Source organism: Dasypus novemcinctus, chromosome 25 (assembly GCF_030445035.2).
Source record: "Dasypus novemcinctus isolate mDasNov1 chromosome 25, mDasNov1.1.hap2, whole genome shotgun sequence".
Taxonomy (NCBI): Eukaryota; Metazoa; Chordata; class Mammalia; order Cingulata; family Dasypodidae; genus Dasypus; species Dasypus novemcinctus.
Genome location: NC_080697.1, coordinates 43683791 through 43697526, shown reverse-complemented (window position 1 = coordinate 43697526; position 13736 = coordinate 43683791). Strand labels below are relative to the sequence as shown.

At 37.7% G+C, this 13736-nt stretch overlaps 1 protein-coding gene across 50 annotated transcripts in view; it reads right to left on the bottom strand.

The window, feature by feature from the left end:
• MYT1L (myelin transcription factor 1 like) overlaps nt 1-13736 on the bottom strand; it is a 616195-nt gene that overhangs the window by 210132 nt on the left and 392327 nt on the right. For all 50 annotated transcript variants that reach the window (XM_058287946.2, XM_058287952.2, XM_058287963.2 and 47 more), the window contains exons 6-8: nt 5525-5579; nt 5312-5345; nt 4953-5015 (exon numbers count right to left, since the gene is read on the bottom strand). In XM_058287946.2, the coding sequence (XP_058143929.1) occupies nt 4953-5015; nt 5312-5345; nt 5525-5579 (152 nt within the window). The remainder of the gene's footprint in view (nt 1-4952; nt 5016-5311; nt 5346-5524; nt 5580-13736) is intronic.

Below are 13736 nucleotides of genomic sequence, written 5' to 3'. Positions count from 1 at the left end.
GGATGAGAAACAGGACTGCAACTTCCTAAATTTCAAGTTTGATGGCTTCCAAGAACTGCATTTCCCCCCACCATTTAGCCACCAAAATACACCTGCAGGCACATGGTAAACTGACTTTTCTTTCATCTCAAGGGCATTTTGAATGCTTACAAGTCACAAGCCTGTTCACGCAATGGCGAAGGAAGAAACTCAGGGTTGAGAGAGCAAGGAAGCCCAGGAAATTCTCTTCCATGGACTTGCGAATCAAATGACTAAATTTTGGGAAACTCAAAGTTGATTAGGATTTAGTTTCTACATCTGTAAAATGAAGCTCTTTGACTGGATCACATGTTTGAGATATCGATGTCTCTATCACTAAATATCATTTTAAAAAGTCACACGCAAGCAGAGTAGAATATATTGAGCCATGTGCACAGCAATATAATAATATGAGAAAAATAAAAGGTCAACTCTGCTATATAGAGAAAAGCCTATGTTAATGTTTTTGGCTCATAATACAGGAGTTACTTCCAGCACTAATTGTAATTTTTATGGTATTCTGGTAATTATATGCTAATACAAAGTTTCGTTTGGGAAAAACAAAAGGCAAATTCATGTATCATGGTATTAAGGATATATCTTAAGATAAATATTTGTTTATATTTGCTAGTTTAGTAACAGGCTTGGCCTTGAAGACTGTGTCATGGCACAAAGATGCTAACTGAGCATGGATTCCTACTGTGGAATATATGGGAATTCAAACATATTTAGCTTTAGTGCCAAGAGAGTTTGTTTCTCCTTAGGAATGGGTATAACCTTTTAATCAAATAATTGGAAATCTATGGTTCCTTTTTTTTTTCATTTTTATCCTGGCTGCCAAGAGATTAGAACTAAAGATGAAAACTGCTGATAATGTCTTGGATTTCCAGTAAAATTATGTTTCCATTTCCCTTATGTTGCTCCTAATTCATCTCCTCAATTTAATTTTAGCTGTTCAGTTGTACATACATTTATTATCAGCAACCTCAGATTGTTTTTGAACTATTGTGCATTATTAACACAAACAAAATAGCTATGGGTTGATAAACATTTATTCAAGGGTACAGTTTTTGAATTAAGGTAGACTAGTCAAAGAAATAAGTAATATAATGTTAATGCCTACCCACCAAAAATTTAAACAAGATCTTTGTGATTTAAAAAAAATTAATGTCTCCTTTTACAAGTATTGTCCAGTGATTGATTTTCCTCTATTATCCCCATTTTCTTACAAACCCACAACCCTACCTCTACCACAATGAAAAAGAAAAAAGAAAATTAAGTGATCAGTTCCAGCAACTATCATAGATGGCTGAATAATTATTGAAAAAACATGACTAACCAGTCAGGGTAGTGTCTGTCCTACAAAGCAATAAAATGGGATACTAAAATTTTGATACACACTTGATTTTCTTAGAAATATTTAATGTGCTAAAAATAAAGAACTATATGGTGTGTATCATTTATCCCTCGTGATACATTATTTAAAACAAATTCTGATTTTTTACACTGTTGATTCCCCACATATGCTTGAAATTGTCTTTTGTATGTACCAATAAACTGATATGTCAACATACTAAAGTAAGTTTTATATTTGATTATGAACTGAGTCATGTATAAGTGAAATGAAATTGTGGCCTTTCCAAGGATACATTCATTGGAAAAGTTACAGTTAAAAGATGAAAAAGGCCAGAAAATTTCATAAAAGCCAAATCCATGGTTGCCACTGTTTTGCCTGGCTTTCCAGGAAAAGTAAATCTCAGAGCTGTGTTTGTGGAGTGTGTGCATGTGTTTATGTACATGAGTAGATGTCAGGATGGAGAAACTTCTGAATTCAGTAATCCTTTAAAAACCAGAAAAAAACAAAGCCAAAATAATTGAAATATTACAAACTTAAAACAGCAAGTCACAAAATGTCAGTGCATAGATGAGTCTGAGCCATTACAGCAAAGAGCACTTCTTCAGCTGAAGAAATTCAAATATCTTTAGTTTAAAATTTTTGATAATATGTGGATATCAAAAATAAAACTTGATCAACCTCTCAAGGGAAAGTTTATACAGCAACAAAATTTTAGAATGGTAATTAGTTTTCCATAACAAAGCCTGCAATATTCTCATTTCGAAATCAACAAACTAAAGTCCATAAGGGTTGAGTAACTTATCCAAAGCCCCTCAGCCAATTACAATTGGTGGTACAGGGGAAACTAGATCTCTCGACTGGAAAATAGTTCTTTTTGGCTATACTACATTATATCTTTCAACTATTTCTATTAAAATAATAGGAATTTGTAAGGAATTAATGGAATTATTACAGTCAAAGACTATGAAAGGGAAGTAAAAAGATCAAGAGAGAAGGTCATTAGTGATAAACATCTAGAGTTGTTAGATTGAAGTGATTTCATTGATCAAATGAATGCCTCAAGGTCAATTAAAGAAAAGATGGGATTTTCAAGATATTAAAAGATTCTGAAAATTCTAGTCCTGAATGCTTGTTTTAAATAGGAGCTAAAGAATGGCTTTTAAAAGTTCTTGTTTACATCTAGTGATTTACCTATATTGGTTTTGAAATCCAGATTGACCACTTTATTTTTTTATTATTTTTGTCACTTTATATAATGTGACAAAATTATGCACCATTGCATAGTTAATAGATGGTACTTTTCTGAGCCTTATTAAGGACAAATAAATATTCATATTAAGTTTAGGTTCCCAGTTGATTTTTGAGACTCGTTAGTATTCTTGGGTACTTAACCACTGCCAGGTTTATACAGTCCTCCTGTGGAAGTTTAGTAAATGGTTTTCTCCTTTCTTTTAGCAGTACAACTCATGGGTTTTTGGTACTTCAATTATGGAGTAGGCTCTTGATGGGGGAGATTGCGATTATGCGTTATGTTATTTAAATAAGAAATTGTGTGGTTCTTTTAGTCTTTCTGTAAGATACTTTACCAAATAAATGTTCGTTAAAAGGTGAAAAAAATAATAGGAATGCTAATAATTTCATACAGTATGATTCATGGGAAAAATGATGACAAATTATTTTAAAAGTTATAAAAATGTTGAATAATTTTCCAGTTTGAATGTTTCTGTGAATCCTCCTTAAAATATCACCTAATTACTCCTCTAAGATTTGGGTTATTCTATGCCTACACATTAGCATCATGTCTCAAAAGGAACATGAAGAGTGGCCAGCTTCAAATCATACCCAATCTATCTTTAAGTAACCCTACTTTTCTTTTCTAAAGCCAAGAAAGACACTTCATAAACAGATACGTATATCTATCACTTAGGGGCACATCAATAGATATCTTAGTGAAGTATAACTTGGTTAAGAATGTGAGTGCTTGAAATAATTCTTTGGAAATGTTATGATTTCCCTGCAAAACTGTGATTAAGAAATTATATCTAATTTATGTCTAATTAACACTTTTAGCCAAATTTATTAATTTATTTGGTAACATTTTGAATGAGAACATTTAACTATTGACTAATCAAGAGATGATTGGGTGAAAATTATATTTCACTCATGGTTTACTAACTTTTCATTGAAATCATAAAGAATGCATGTTTTTAGTTTTTCAGATTAAAGTGAAATATATACCTTCATAAAATAACATTTAAATGAACTAAATTATGCAATTTCATAATTTGCCTTTTTATACAATTAAAGTAATATAATACATTAAATTTAATAATTCAAATTATATAATTCCCTGAAAAATATATGACCATCTCTCCCTTGGTATGTCTGATATCATCATGGGTGCTCATTAAAAATTCCTTGTCTCCTTCAGTGCTAGAATGGGGATTTTTGGAGTAATTTGTAATTTTTCCTTTGATTTTGCTGAAGGACAATAGAAATAATTGCTTGATTTCACCCATAAATTAATATTCAGCTGAAAAGGATATAAAATATAAGACAGTAAAAAAAAAAGGTCACCCTGAGGCGTTGCAGTCACACCTGATTTGGAATCTGAGTTTTGACTACATATATATGGTTTTTGGTGGTTTCTTAGATTGGAATACATTAGTCTTAGCACTCTAATTTGTGAAACATTAGTTCAAATTTTATTATGGGCTATGAACATTTCCAACACATTATAATTGGAACCTTCTTATTGAAAGGTAAATTGTGTTTATTTTATAGAGAAGAAAATGCTCACCAGAAAAAGAAAAGGAAAAAAAAAAGTCTAAAGATTGCTCTCTGCATGACTTTTAGCCATAGTTATGTGAGACATCATTTTGCTGGGATGCATTTTTAGCAATAATTACCTAACAATGTTATTTTCTAGATGTCCTCTACACCCATCACTGTTAAAGACCTGAAATCACTGTCCTTAAGGGGATAAAATAATCATTTGAGTCCCCAAATCTCATTAGCGTGATCTGTCCTCCACTCTCCCCTCCAGATGTAACCTCATCTCGCAGCTGCCGAGGTGCCAAGTTTAGGCTTTGTCTCCCATGATGAACTCTGCTAAATTATAGAAACCACACTAGTACAAAAAGGTCAGTAAGCCTGCATTTTAATTCACCATCCATGATCCATCCTGCAGCTACCAGAATGAGAAAATTGGGAAGTAGAAATAGGGCTTCTCAGTGAAACAGCGGGAGGTTCTGAGAGAGTTGTCAGTGTACTGAGTATCCTATATGCATATGGGGAAAAATGAATGCAAGGCTACTCTTAATTTGTGTCATCGTAGGTATTATCATAATTCTACCCCACGAGATAGTCAGAATGGCTTATGTTTTGAGATTCTGCACAAGAGTCAAAAGGCTGGGTTTACATGAGAGAAAAACAAGCAAAGTAGAGCATGCCTTGTTGTCTAGGAGCACCTAACCACCCAGTTTCATCCCTTGGGGTGGGTCCCTAAATTTGATCCCTTGAGACAACGCGGTCACCAAGTCCTTTCAGTTACACTGTGAAAAAAAGCAGGCATTACCTTCTGTGTCTTGCATATTTGCCACTAACATGACCACTGCCGTCACAGCCAGGGGTGGGACAGCTGCAACAGGAAAGAATTAATTACACAGGTGTCAGTGTGCTGCTGACAGATTATACCGAAAGCTTCAGTGGGTATTGGAGAGAGGGAGGGCAACAAAGAAAGAGAAATCAAATAACTGGAAGGAGGGGGAGAAATTAGGGGATGCTTTTTATTAGCAAGTCTCAGGGGAATTAATTTCATCAGTGCAGCAGGGCATGAGCAAACCACCAATGAACTTGAAAGTGCATTATACCCATTAAAAGGCATGAATTTTCTAAATTGCTAATGGGGATACATTTTACCCGCAGAGCACTAACCTGAACAGCTCTTGTATGGCTGGTTCCACGGGAACTGCAGAGAGATGGAAAATAGATAAAAATTTATCATCTATTGCAAGGACCCCTCTCCTACAGAAAATTACAAAAAGGTTGTGTGAAAGCAGGGGTCAGCACGACGCGTGCAAAGAGCTCCTGAAGGATGAAGGTCACCCTGAGCTGGGCCTCCGGTGATTTAGTGAAGCAGCGACGTACCTCGAACACCTTTCGAGCGTGTGCGATGGCGCTTCTCCTCGGTATCCACCTCCATCTGGGAATAGATTAGCAGGCAGTCAACGCTCTTATCCTCCACACACAGACTATCAATGCACGGGACGCTACACTCGCTCTGGCATTTTATTGACAGTCTTTTAATTCTGTTTTCACTCGCTAAAGGGAAGCCCTCTGCAAGGGCGGGGGTGGGGGAGCGGCGTGGCTGGGGAAGCTGAGGGTCAGGCAATCCAAATGCATTATTTTAAAAATAACGAACCACGCCTTTACCGTGTGGGGAGCCTATAATCAGGAGACCCCTGCGCGTAACGTGATAGATTTTAATGTCCCTTGAAGTGCAAAGTATTTATGCGCTTTCAAAGGATTTGATTATAACGCATCTGGGGTGACTCTGAGTTGGACTTTACACCAAAAATATAATAGAGAGCTCAGTTTGCAAGAAGATTAAAAATATAGACATGATGCCTAAATTCTCCTTGTAACTCAAAGGTTTGATATGATTAGCAGTTAGGAGGATATGTATCTCGCCGTGACCTACAGAATTGTGTGGGAGAGGGTGTAAACTACAATGGAAACCCATGCTTAGGGGCACTGCCCCAGAATGTGTTCAGCAACTGCTACAAATGCACCACACTAATGAGGGATGTTGTTAATGTGAGCAAATGGGGGTGGCGTGGGGAGCAGGGCATATGGGAATCCCCTGTATTTTTAATGTAACATTTAAGTAATCTAAATATCGTTCCTAAAAAATTAAAAAGAAAAAAAATAGTTAATAGGAGAGGAGTTAGGTGTAGCAGAAGGAAACAATTTTTAGCATTGGGTGCTAAGTGTCCTTGTCAAAGCCCTGGATGGAAATTGCCATCCATATTTTTCCAAATTGTTTAGTTTTTTTTTTTTTCTGTTTTTTTTTCTTAAGAAGAAAGGAAAGGGATTGAACCTGGGACCTCCAACGAAGCAGTAGCTCAACCACTGAGTTACACCGCTCCTCATTAGGTTGTTCTCAGGGACTTGGACTCTTTACTCATGGTGACTGAAACGGGTTTCACACTTGAGAGATTCCAGAGTGTTTCCATATAGTACCTTGTTTAATCTTCACAACAATTTTGTGAAGGAGGTATTTTTATTATCTTAATTTGATAGAGGAGAAAGCTGAAATTCAGACCATTGGAATTGCCCCAGATCATCCTGGTGAAAGGTTTTGGTGTATGGACCTGAAATCAAGCCACCTGTTTCGAAATGTCATCTTTAAATGATAAGAACACACTGCCACAAGGATGGCTATGTACTCGTATACTCATGCACCAAATAGTTCTGCAATGTATGAATAATTTATACATGGCAAAACTGCGTAGTAGGAGAATTCTCCTCATTATAACAGAGGGGCTGATAAGAGATAAGCAGTAAAAATGACAGCTCATCTTGACCTGATTACAGGAATATAACTCTTCAGCCTCCATCTGTGATTGCTCTACCCTGTCCAATACAGCCACAGCTGAATTCCCAGGCAGAAGACAGGACACCACAAAAGGTTATCTGTGCACAGTTTACTGCATCCAAGACATCAAAGCCATTTTCCCCACGGGTTGTGAAGAGAAAGGTCAGAAAGGAGGAAAGAGGACTCGAGTTAGAGACATGTGGCTCTATTAGATGCATATTAGATGTATACTGTAGGAGAACAGGCTGGATCTGCTATTGAAATAAGTTAGTACTCACACACAATTTTCAACAGATAAAATACCAAGGCATCATAAAACCACATTGGCCGCTCCCGATTTAATGTTTAAATCAATTGGCCACCAAATATTGATTAATTAATGCTGTGTACTGAACATGCATCAGGGTATACAAAAAATACCTATGATAAAAACAGGCTCATTCAGTGGCCTAACATCTTTTTATGAGAGACATATGTGCCAGATGTACTGAAATAAGACTCTCAGAGAAGGAGGAGCATTGTGAACTGGAGTATTCGGGGCATCCTTTTCAGAGAAAGGTGTAATACTTAAGAATGATTTATTTAGGTGTGGAAGAAGAAAGGAAAGGAGACTTGCATATAAATCCTTAAAACCTATTTTTTAAATCAATCAATCAGTCAATTTCTGGGAAAATAACATGATCAAGGTAGAAAATTAAAAAGACAGGCTTGGGAATGGGTGTAGCTCAGTGGTTGAGCACCTGCTTCCCAGGTACAGGGGTCCTGGGTTCAATACTCAGTACCTCCTAAAAAAAAAAAAAAGACTGGCTTGATGGGCAGAGAGGAGGAGGGCTTGTCCTAAAGGCCACGTGGAGAGCTAAGTAGCGGGAGGAGTTTACAATTGGTCCAGCTGTATAGACAGCTACCGTAGTTTCCTGAGTATGGGAGTGCTAAGTCAATAGCATATTTTAGAAAAAAAAATTAACTTAGCAGTGGTTTGAGAGAAGAGACATGGGGGAACATGAAGGGAATCAGAAGGGTAAGTTAAGAGGATGGGATATGACAGTGGCCTGGATTAAATTTGTGGTGTAGCCTCATTGTTGTCTAATTTCTGGAATGGAATTCTCCAGCAAAGAAAGGAAAGGGAAGAAAAGAATTTAAGAAACATTTGGATGGAAGGATCAACATGGTATTGTGGTTTATTGGACCTCTTTTGTGTATTCTGCCCATTTTCCATGAGTTAAATATATGCTCAGGTCATTAAACGCCTGAATATAGACACATTTTATGCATATATAGTATAAAGAAATAGCACACTGGGTAACACATCAGCGCTCTGAGCTTGCTACTCCCAGAGGAAAACATTTTAAGACACTGTGAAGTCTTAGCAAAGCTAGAAAGAATCAATATGACATGAGGCAAAGGGTGTGCTAACATTTGAGAAGCCTGTGATAATGGAGGAAATATCATTTAACATTCTATGGAAATAGGGCATTTCCTGAAATACTCTGCACTTGTCATAGGATTGGGGATACAGATAAAATGAGATCATTAAATACCACTTTAAAAAATTTTTTTTAAATTTATAATTATTTTATTTATAAATCATTTTAGCCACCTCTGCTCACTGTTTTGTTGTCTCCCTCATTGTGTTTCCTCTTTGTGTCTTCTTGTTGCATCAGCTCACCACACCAGCCTGTCATGCCCCCTCACTATCTTGCTCGTTTTCTCCAGGAGGCACTGGGAACAGAACCTTCCATGTGGTAGGTGGGAGCTCAACCGCTAAAGCCATATCTGCATCCTGTTTATATCTTTAAGGAATTCCAAATTGATCCAGAACTATTTTATTAGGGGACATATATTGAGAAATGTTCTCAACGCATTATAACGGGAGCACGGCCCAGGGCATTTGACCCATACTTGGGGAAGTGGAAAGAGAGGCTATTTGGAGGAACTGAAATTTGAACTGAGGTTCAAAGGTTAATTAAAGGCTTCATGTTAAAAAAAAAAGAAAGGAAGTGGGGAGCATGTTCTGTGCAAAGCGTGTTTAACAGAGTGTGCAGAAACACAGAGGTTTGAAGGTACTGTAGTATGTTCCTGGGGGAGGCAAGGGTTGAGGCTCCAGGTAAGGAGAGGACAGGCTAGGGTGTGTGCTATGAAGCCTCTTTCAGCAGACCATGGGCAAGTCTTAGTTTCCTAGCTCGGACACCAGGCAATCACACTCGCCAATCCCCTTTGCTCGTATGCTTATACAGCATCTCAGGAATAAATCTGCCCTTCTATTGTCACTTGGTGTAGATTAAGTAATAATTCTTGATCCAAAGTGTAGAGAAAGTAGCTTTCCTCTATGGGTATCACAAAACAAACAAACAAACAACAACAAAAAAACTTGGCCTTATTAGACAATTGCTCACATGAAATTCTTAATCTGTTCGGAATTTATTTTTGGATCTAGGGGATAGCTTTATTGTCTTGTAGATGGACAGCTGATTCTGCCACAAATCACTTAAAAATCGTACTTTTCACTTCACACTAAAATACCATTCTTGCTGCATATTCAATTTTCACTATAATTGAGTCAATTTTTAGACTTTCTCCTATTCCACCTATCTTTTTGCTTATTCCAGTGCTAAGAGTTTGTAAACAAATATCATTTAGATTGCAGTGACTTTATAATAGGTTTTACTCTCTGATAAACTTCCCTTGGTGCAAAGGTTATACGAGGTAATATATACAAAATGCGTATACCACAGTGCCCAACATATGCTAGATATTAAATAAATGCTGGCTCCTTTTTTTTCTCCTTCAGCTAATGAAACTAAAACCTGAAGATCTTGAAAGGGTTTTAAATTTCATTTTCACACAGACTTTTAAAATGTGCAAAGTACCAGTGAGGTTCAGGTTAAACAGAAGCATAAAAATACATGGTCTGAAATGCCAGGAAGTTTTTCATTTTCCTTTTATACCTAAAAGTGTGTGGGCAAAGTTTACTCAACCCCTACGGACTTATTCACACATTTTGCTTCTTCATGAATTCCTATCTCGTTGCTACCCTCCCCCATTCCTACCTGCCATTTTGAAATTTTTGAAGAGGAAAAGCAGGCTGGTTTTCATCTGCAGTTTTCCCACCAACTGACTGTGGTCATTAGCAGCATGGGGAACACTATTTTTGAGTTAATTTTTCCAGTGCTTCTGAGACTGAAATTGCAGGAGTTTCATTTAGTGATGCTGTGGGAGGTTTAGTAGCAGTTTTCTAATGTATTAATTCTGAACTTCCCTAGAACTTGAGAAAGTTGACCTCTCTTATCCCTGTTTGGGTGTTCTGATTACATGTTTAGTAATTTGCATTTATAAGAATCATCCTTAATGTACTACTTTAGCATTAGCAGTTTTATTTATTTATTTTTTAAAGATGTATTTATTTATTTTCCCTTTTCCTCCTCCCTCCCCCATCCTGCTGTTTTTGTTGTCTGTGTCCATTTGGTGTGTGATCTTCTGTGTCTATTTCTCTTTTCTTGTCTTCCCTTCTCATTTTTCTCCTCTAGGATTCAGAGGGATTCGATCCTGGGGACCTCTGACATGGAGAGAGTTTCCCTGTCAATTGTGCCACCTCAGTTCCTGGTCTCTGCTGCTCTTTACTTTGACTCTCACCTTCATCTCTCTTTTGTTGCATCATCATCTTGCTGCATGACTCAATTGCATGGGCACTGGCTCACTGTGTGGGCATTCGGCTCACTACGCGAGCACTTAGCTCGTCGCTAGCATGGGCACTTGGCTCACCATGTGGGCACTGTATCGCCACATGGACACTTTCTCCCTGTGTGGGCACTGGCACACTGTGCAGGTGTGCTTTCTCTTCTTCACCAGGAGGTCCCAGGGATCGAACCCGGGTCCTCCCATGTGGTAGTCGGAGGCCTTACCACTTGAGCCACATCCATTTCCCAACAGTTTTATTTTCAAGCCCAGTGTGTGTTTGGAAAATGCAGATAGGTTTTCTAAGTTTTTTGTGTGCAAAATATAGTTTTGAACCCACCAAAGAGGTCAGAATGACTTTTTGAAGAAAGAGCAAGTGGATCGTTTTATATCTAAACTTAACATATAGAACCAGGATTTATTTCATTATATTTCATTTTTCCTTCCTCCCGGCCCCCCCCCCCCCCCCAGGGAAAACATACACTTTCCTCAAGTTGAAATTTATTAAAGATAATATACCATCGTAAATATATCAAAACCTCTAAAATTCAGTAAAAGTCCTTCAAACCCTTGGAAGCTGCTTTCTGATGTGGCTACTACTTCAGATCACCACAGTAAACCTTGGCGGAGAAACTGTACTTTGGATCACATGACAGCAAAAGCCCACCAACGTTTTCAATGTTCTCCAAACCTGTCTGCCCATCCCTTGGAAACTCTTACTCTCCCCTCCACTGGCAGCCTTTTCCAATAGGAATGGGGACGAGCAGGATGTCTGGACCACTCTCTAGATTGTTGACCACTCTTATGTATATACACAAAAGCAGCTCCATTTCCCCCTCCCTTCCCATAGTCACTTTTCAATTATTCAAGAAGCAATTATCCATTTTGTCAATTATCCAGATCCTCTCTTTCACCTCCTGCTGCTCAGCTTTGGTCATTTCACTGCTCATTAGCCCCATCAGAAGAGTGGATTGGAGACAGGACAAGAGCTGAGCCTCAATTTACTAAGTATGTGACTGGTAAGAAAGTCTGCAGAAAGGGATAATGAGAAGAAGATAGAATCTGCTGGCAAAATGAAGTGTGTAGATTAAACGGTATGCAAATTTCATCCTATGCACTTTCACTTCCATGACTTACTTTCTCCTAGGTACCTGAGAATTGACCCCACATATATAACTTCACATGATAGAAAATGGTTACACACCTCAGGGCAGACTCAAGAAAGTTTTAGCCCATGAAAATTCAACTTTAAAATTCAACAGAATCAGAAATGATATATTCTAAGCATGGAATATATCAATATATATACATAATAGTATATACCAAGTAGTGTTTAAACTAAGCACTCCAAGAACTAAAAGATGTTTTCCAAAGTATGACAAACTTATTGGTTTTTTATTGATCCAACTTTATACAAATACATTAAAAATTAAAAATTTAGAATCTCCACTCAATAGTCATATTAAAAGGATTCAAAGGACAGGATTATTGACAAGAGGTGGCAAAAGAGTTAGAAGAGGTAATGGATTTAAAGTTCATTGTGTCAGGATTTATAATTTTTCAGTTTCAGTTCTCTAACCGAATGGGATGGAAATAAGGAAAAACCAGACAAAGAAAACATAAGGAATAAAAGTCTTGTATTGTCTGTCTATACTTTTTCCTCTGCCTCCACCTCCCTAGACCTTTATCAATTAGGATGATAATCAGTGAAACTATCTTCTTAAGGAAAGAGATTGGTGTTCCTTGACTCCTTTACCCAGAGATCTGTACGTGGGGAGGAAGTAGGTTCCAACAGGGATAAGAGAAATGGAGTTGACGAAAGAAAAAATTCTTTTAGCAAAAAAAGTAAAAAGCAAATGAAGACACGGCTATTGTCCACTCCTTATCTGTGACTCTGGTATATGGTTTGAAGTTCTCTATCATGAACTAGAGAATAAAATGGCTTCCTCCACACTCAAGAATAAAGAGGAGAAATGGTCATATATATACCCTCATCCACAGATGATGATTTTCTGGTTAGCATGTTTTAGAAAATATAGGACAGTGTAAGAATGAGTATACTAATGAAGAGACTGGAAGGCTAATCGTTTCATGAACTGCTCAATAAGTGGTAAGCTTCAAATATGTGGGTTACAAAGGATGTAAAAATTCATTATTTAAATATGATGTTATATAACATGACCTGAGCCTAAACAAGGAACAGAGGACGCCTCCACTACCCAACCCCTCTTTTCTGGTTATGGATTCCTTGTCAAGTACTAAAAAGATGTGTGTGCTAGTCAAGTTAAATTTTGACTTTAAAATGTCACACTCTTCTTCAACTCCAGTTACCAGTCAAGGATCTCTGCTAATTATTCTCTAAATAGAAGTTCTGAAGAGCAAGAGTCAGGAACTAATATTCAGCTATAAGACCAGAAAACCTAGGAAACTTAGAGTAAGTCTTTAAATCTATATTTGCCTTTTATATATATATATTTTTTTCTTTAAGATTTATTTATTTGTTTCTCTCCCCTTCCCCCCCGACGCCTGTTGTCTGTTCTCTGTATCTATTTGCTGCATTTTCTTTGTCCGCTTCTGTTCTTGTCAGCGGCACGGGAATCTGTTTCTTTTTGTTGTGTCATCTTATTGTATCAGCTCTCCATTTGTGCGGGGCCATTCCTGGGCAGGCTGCACTTTCTTTCACACTGGGTGGCTCTCCTTACAGGGAGCAATCCTTGCGCGGGGGGCTCCCCTACGCGGGGTCACCCCTGCATGGCATGGCACTCCTTGCGCGCATCAGCACTGTGCATGGGCCAGCTCCACACGGATCAAGGAGGCCGGGGGTTTGAACCACGGACCTCCCATGTGGTAGACAGATGCCCTAACCACTGGGCCAAGTCCACTGCCATGCCTTTTATATTTTTGCTTTGCTTTAGCAAAAATTCTGGAAGACTGATTTCCTTACTATAATGCATGTGATATGACCTTTGCACAGGTATATGAAGCATTTGAGCCTGTGAGGAGAGTGGTCATATTTTTTCAAACAAAAATTAGAGATACATGGCCTGACAAATAAATACTTGTGCCTTTTCTTAGGCCAAGAAACAGTCT